The sequence below is a fragment of the Bactrocera dorsalis genome, chromosome 5 (genome assembly GCF_023373825.1).
Source record: "Bactrocera dorsalis isolate Fly_Bdor chromosome 5, ASM2337382v1, whole genome shotgun sequence".
Taxonomy (NCBI): domain Eukaryota; kingdom Metazoa; phylum Arthropoda; class Insecta; order Diptera; family Tephritidae; genus Bactrocera; species Bactrocera dorsalis.
In genome coordinates this window covers 39,484,140-39,491,486 of record NC_064307.1, presented here as the reverse complement: position 1 = coordinate 39,491,486, position 7,347 = coordinate 39,484,140, and the positions used below count along the sequence as shown (strand labels likewise).

The following is a 7,347-nucleotide window of genomic DNA, read 5'->3' as shown; positions in this document are numbered from 1 at the left end:
TAGCCGAAACATATTTACATAGGCGTTAAATTTCCACTTCCGCCAATTCCATGGGACGTCTGAATGCCCTCCTAAGTGTTGAAGTCTTGACCTTCCAAGAGAGGTCACTATATCTCTTTCGTATTATCTTGGATCAAAAGGCTTTTGCGACAGCGCATGTACCGATGGTGGTCCAGGGCTGGCCAAGCTTCTGCGAAGCCCAACTATGTAGTAGCAGAACACAAAAGGATAAAGGAGCACCGATCCGCTCCCATTCTACCGATAACGGTTCTACTTAGGATGCCTTTTCTTACTAACTCTTCTGCTTTTCAATTTCCTGTGATTCCGCTATGACCTGGCACCCATGCCAGTTTTATCACAAAGACAATCGTTGCTGAACTGTAAATACGTTCAAAGCTGCTATCGCCGCTCTGCTAATTGAGTGAATGTTCACTTCTCTAAAGGAGGCTGCACTCCGGAGCAGTAGATCTACTACTACTACAATTGCTGCAACCTCGGCTTGGAAGACACTGCAATAGTCAAGAAGTTTGAAACTGGAGTTGATAAAGCTGGAGCTTTAACGCGTCTGCAAAAAAGCTCACTGCCCCGCTCCTCCAACGGTTTCTTCCCACCCACAACTACCTCGTCGGTATATAGGCAGAGAAGGAGCCGCCAGAGTTCGGTTTGGTGACTACATGATCCAAATGATCCGGTATGAAGTCAAGGTGTTGTGAGAATATCCGCGTGTTCAGATACATACCTTTTCTTTTAAACACTCTCGAGTTTCTTTGCAAGTGTGGTCTTTTCTAAAGCCCTCCACCATAAAACATTACGATTTAGGTCACTTCTTCTAAAACCCAGAAAACGGTGGTAATCACCTTTCCGGCCAAAAGGAAGATAGCATTATCCTTCTTTGAAACAAGTTGGTCCGGTAAAGCTCGCTGTATTGACTGTTTATAAGTCTTTGGTATATACCAAGAAATTCATGTTTCGTCGACGGTCTCGAAAAACGAATATCCACCTGTTTTCACTTAAACAGCTTCGAAGACTGCAATGAAGTAGTCTTACGGAAATTAGTGAACTTAAGATATTGTTCAAAAATTAAAGCCATATTGGTTGGTCTGTATTGTGGATTCGGTGCAAAAATACCACAGGGGCCCCATTACGTAACTTGATTTAAAATTGTATTCTATTCGAAATTTGGATCTATCTTATAATTGCGCAAAAATAGGATGGAAAATGCGGAAACCGAGTTTCCAAATACAAAAAATCCGAATTTCAGTAAAAAGTTTTCAAATCGAGTTAGAAAATAGAGCCCTATAAGAAAATAACAAAATTTATTTTCATAGAATATAAAACTTTAATTTTTTTCTTTAACAAATAAAGTTCATAATATTACTTTTTATTGTTTTAGACCGCACTACATTGGGCTGCCAAGCATGGTAACCAGGACGTTGTTAAATTAATAGCGGGCACACACAAAGCGGACGTGGATGCGAGATCGGTTTGTGTTAACTTAACGGTTTTTTTTTTTTGTACTCTAAAATACTAATTATTTAAAACTTATTTAAATTTCAAACTAATAACGTAAACATTATTTTCTATTTCAAATTTATGCAAATACCCTGATCATCATTTCCAGAATGGCGTAAGTAAAGACAAAATAATTTCAAATATTTATCAAATAATTAATAGTAATATTTTATACTCTAAGTATTTTTTATTATTTAACCAAATTTTTGCAAAGCAAATTTATATATAGAATTAGCTTAGCATAGGAACATTTTTTGATATTTTATTACAGAAAAGAATATTCTCAATTCATAAATACATACAGCACAGCTGCACGAAACAAAAAGAATTGTTGCCCAGGTTATATTAGCAAATTATGATGGTTTCTAATGACCAGATTACCATTTTCTTCATGGAAGTATTGAATTAGCTCTTGTTATTACGTTGTCAACAATAAAATTTATTTTTCCAGTCATAAATTCTCGAAAATTCTTTGGTTAACCATAAAGTAAAGGGTGGGCTATATAAAATTTTAAATTTCGAAGATATAGCGTAAAAGATTGAGTGTAGCGTTTGCTGTATGGCACGTAGCGCCGTTCTGCTGGAACCAAATGTTCTCCAAGTCATCCTCTTCAATTTGCTTGAAGAAAAATGCGATTAACATTGCGCAATATCGCTCACCATTGATGGTTACGGTTCCTTCTTCATTTTCGAAGAAAAATGGGCCCATAATTCCACCAGACCCAAATCCGCACTATACAGTGATTCATGTTGGGTGCATTGGCTTCTCGACGATTACGAGCGGGTTTTCTGTGCCCCAAATACGACAATTCTGCTTGTTAATGTAACCATCGAGGTGGAAATAAGCCTTGTCCAAAAAGATGATTTTTCGGTAAAATTGACCATCCTCGGTCAAACGATCTTCTGCCCAATCTGCGAACTGTAGAATAGTGAATAGCGACCCATTTCGTAAATTTTGGACTTTTTACTGAATATCTGTCACTTTCCGAATGGTATTTGACGTTTCCAATGTCGAAATATAGATAATTCAAATTTAAAACGTTAGATGGCCCACCCTATATAATATAAAGTCAACATGAAAAATATGCAGACAAATTTTCAGATTCTGTGAGCAAATATGAAAAAACTATACTATCTGCGCTGTCAGATTTCCAGCTGTATAGATTTCCGTATAATTTAGAAAATTATTGTGAGGAGACAGGAGAGTCCTTCCAACAGTGTCTAAAAATTATGAACGGAAGTTATCAAGGTTAATGGAGTCGACACATCATGGCAGATTACTGCTGGTTCTTAGAAAAAAAAAGATTTTCGACTGGAAAATTATAAAAGAAAGAACACATCCCCTTTTATGTGTTCTTTCTTTTAAATGTAACATATATTACTGTGAGCAAAAAATAGTAAGACTTTTTAATTTCACTCGAAATCCCATTCCTCGAAAATATTTTTTTCGTAGGTTGGCATGACTTGCACCATCTATACCAAATGTCACAATAATTATTTGCGTTTAGTATACGCCTGACTTTCTGAAGTACATAAAGTGTATTCGGCGATTTTTACGTTGAATGAAAATATTCAACAAAGAAATTCCATTAAATTTTATGTGCGGCAACAAATTTCTGGTGCCGAAACGTTTATAATGTTGGAAAAGGCCTTCGGTGATAATTATTTGCCGCGAGTAAGTTTTTTCGATTAGTACAAATGATTCAAAGAGGATCGGGAACGCGTTGACGTCGAAACACGTTCAGGCCGGCCACCAACATCAACTGGTGATCAACAAGTCAATAAAATAAAGGAATTGGTGCTTGAGAATCGACGATTAACAAACAGAGATCTTATTGTATTCGTTGGAATATCGAAAGGATCAGTGAAAACCTTTTTGAAAGATCACTTGGATCTAAGAAAAGTGAAAGCACGTTTGGTTCCAAAATGTCTCTATTTTTTCGAAAAACAGCGTCGTGTTAACGTCTGTGAAACAATGCTTTCCCACTACCAGGATGTCGGGAAACGTATTGTTACTTTTGATGAGTCTTGGATATATGCTTACGACTTGGAAACATAGGATCAATCGGCCGAATATCGTGGCAAGCCGAATTAACAAGCCAAATCAGGTCACAAGTGAAGATTATGTTTGACAATTTTCTTCGATTATCGACGTGTTCACTCCGAATTCTTTCCGATCGGCCAAACTGTAACAAGGAATAATATTTGAGTTTTATGCGTCGTTTGCGCGAAGCTATTCGTAAAAAGAGGCCGAAGTTATGAGCCGCCAACTCTTGCTTTTTGCACCACGATAATGCACCATCACATACTGCATAGATTCTTCGTGAGTTTTTCGCCAAATATTCAACTATTATCGCGCCGCAAACACCGTATTCGCCTAATTTAGCTTCATGTGATTTCTGGCTATTCAGCAAACTCAGACGACCGCCCTGAGAAACCGTGTTGAGTCAATAGAAGGCATTAAACGTGAATCGCTACGCTCAGTGAAAGCTATTCCGGAAATTGGCTTTAACAACTCTTTCGAGAGTTTGAAAAAACGTTGACACAAGCGTATTGCGGCCAAGGAGGATTACTTTCAGAGGGACGACATAGATCTTCAAGAATAAAATCAGAATTATAAAATTATGAACAAAGTCGTACTACTATTTTTTGCTCATAGTAGTACGAGTATATCCATATAAGAGCTTATACGAGTACCCAGGGCGACAAAACCCCAGTAGACCCCTTATGATTATTGTAGAATATATGTTAATAAGTATATATTTATTTAGGTATCACATTCGCATTTTCAATATGATTTTCCTGCATTAACATATTTATTCAAAATTATCGGGAACAAAGGTAGCCGCGTGCATATTGAAGCCAATATGTCTTACAGTGACGCATGGACATGAGTTCATGCAGAATGAAGTCACATTTTATTAATACGAAATACATTGAGTTATTTGTACAATTTTAAAATGCGCGAAATTGGCAGAGTATTTTCAATTGAAATGTTGCGCCTGCCAGTCACTTTCCTCTTTGTTTCAACGCCAAATGTGACACAAGCTGTTCGATCATATCCACACGAAATCGCAGGATGTTACCACAACCCTTTGCTATGCGTATGCCTACCACCTCCCAGGAGGCACAGGAGAAAAAACGTATCATACCGTTTTCAATACGCAACCTAGTCTACTTTGTCATGTTTGTGTGTGTGTTAAAGCATTTCGCTTTTGCCACTTGTAAAATTTCGTATTTGCTGTGTGATTGAAAAGAACGCAAGTCGTGTAACAGATTTCGAAATGCTACAACAAATGAAATGAATCGAAATGAAATGAAATGAAATGAAATGTTACACAACAGCGGTCGAGACAATGTCAATTTCGGCGAGATTTTAAAATGCAGCAAACTTGATTGACAATTTCTTTTCGAAGACATGTCGCAAAAGCAAACAAGCTTACATACATACACATATCTATATTACACCTAAGGACAACTGATATGTTCATTTCTAGCTATGTATGTATATGTTGCCAATTCGTATCGCTTCTCAAATATTTATTCCGGTTGACTTAAAATTTGTTAGGATTTTAATTATGTGTATTTACATGCATACAAATGTATGTATGTTTGTATGTTTGTTTTGTGTACATGTGTTTTGGTTGTTTCATTAGTTATATTTTTAAGCCTTTCATTATTTAAAATAGTTTGTGGTTTTTAATTGTGCTTTTTATTTTAATTTTTTCCATTTATCCCCTTTAGGGTTATACTCCTTTACACATTTCAATGCAGTTCGGAAGGGCTGATGTTTTTGAGTTGCTCGTCAATGTTTACAGTAAGTTAATCACAGTTTCTTAATTGAAAGCTTCAACTAACATCTATAGCATATTAATATATAACGGGTGATTTTTTTGAGGTTAGGATTTTCATGCATTAGTATTTGACAGATCACGTGGGATTTCAGACATGGTGTCAAAGAGAAAGATGCTCAGTATGCTTTGACATTTCATCATGAATAGACTTACTAACGAGCAACGCTTGCAAATCATTGAATTTTATTACCAAAATCAGTGTTCGGTTTTTTTTTTTTTCGGACAAATTTTGTTCAGCGATGAGGCTCATTTCTGGTTGAATGGCTACGTAAATAAGCAAAATTGCCGCATTTGGGGTGAAGAGCAACCAGAAGCCGTTCAAGAACTGCCCATGCATCCCGAAAAATGCACTGTTTGGTGTGGTTTGTACGCTGGTGGAATCATTGGACCGTATTTTTTCAAAGATGCTGTTGGACGCAACGTTACGGTGAATGGCGATCGCTATCGTTCGATGCTAACAAACTTTTTGTTGCCAAAAATGGAAGAACTGAACTTGGTTGACATGTGGTTTCAACAAGATGGCGCTACATGCCACACAGCTCGCGATTCTATGGCCATTTTGAGGGAAAACATCGGACAACAATTCATCTCAAGAAATGGACCCGTAAGTTGGCCACCAAGATCATGCGATTTAACGCCTTTAGACTATTTTTTGTGGGGCTACGTCAAGTCTAAAGTCTACAGAAATAAGCCAGCAACTATTCCAGCTTTGGAAGACAACATTTCCGAAGAAATTCGGGCTATTCCGGCCGAAATGCTCGAAAAAGTTGCCCAAAATTGGACTTTCCAAATGGACCACCTAAGACGCAGCCGCGGTCAACATTTAAATGAAATTATCTTCAAAAAGTAAATGTCATGAACCAATCTAACGTTTCAAATAAAGAACCGATGAGATTTTGCAAATTTTATGCGTTTTTTTTTTAAAAAAAGTTATCAAGCTCTTAAAAAATCACCCTTTATATACATATAACAGTATACATTTACAATATATTAGTCTCATAACTCATAGGTTAAGTCGAATTAAGCTACATACCTTAATGGGTCAATTGAAAAGTCTCCGGCCTACCAGAGAATATTAATTGAGGTTCTGCACCGCGACCTAGGGTGTATTGTGCCCTCCGGCCTACCGTAATGAAACACATTTTTCTTTTCTTTTTGCAAAATTGTTTTTTTTTTTAATTCAACATAGTTCCATTCAAAGGTGATATACTGATTATATCGAACCTCCAATTTTTCGCAACTATTTTTGCAATACGATTTGTCCTTTGCTTCAAAATAGACTTAATTTTCGGCGATCGCCTCTTCATTCGACGAAAAATGTTTACCAACGAGCATTCTTTTAAGATCTGACGACAAGAAATAGTAGGACCAGATCTGGAGAATACGGTGGATGTGGAAGTAATTCGATGCCCAATTCATGGATGTCTGCCATCGTTTTCACTGACTTGTAACCTGGTACATTGTCTTACATTTACTTTTTCTTCAAATGCGAGCGTTTTTCGTCCTTCAAACGGTTCAATAACGCCATGTAATAGTTGCTGTTGCGAGTCCTTCCTTCTTGAAGATAACCAATAAGAATTATTCCATGCACATCCCAAAATACAGAGGCCATAAACTTGCCAGCCGACCTTTGTATTTTTGCATTCTTTGGAGCGGGTGCAACGTGTGCAGTACACTCGAATGACTGTCGATTGAACTTCGAAATGAAATGATGGAACCATGTTCCATCCATTGTCACTTATCGCCACAAAAACTCGAATTTATTACACATACACATCTCCAAATACTGCTCCGAATCCTCAACTGGTCATTGTTTTTGGTCAAAAGTTTGCTCACGCGGAACCCACTTTGCAAAGGGATTTCTAATATCCGAATATTCCTGAAAGACGTTCAGTTGACATCCATAGAGTGCCTGCTATCTCGAACAACTTCACTTTACGGTCATCCAAAACTCTTTCGTCAACTTTTTTAATATTTTCGT

General features: G+C 37.1%; 1 protein-coding gene across 1 annotated transcript; it reads left to right on the top strand.

Moving 5' to 3' along the window:
* Positions 1 to 1,150: 1,150 nt before the first annotated feature.
* On the top strand, positions 1,151 to 5,329 carry LOC125778973 (uncharacterized; the record flags this gene model as incomplete). The annotated part of the gene is given in 2 exon segments (XM_049458942.1): positions 1,151 to 1,627; positions 5,257 to 5,329. A coding segment is annotated over 1 exon segment (49 nt), but the record flags the coding sequence as incomplete, so codon positions are not given.
* Positions 5,330 to 7,347: the final 2,018 nt, after the last annotated feature.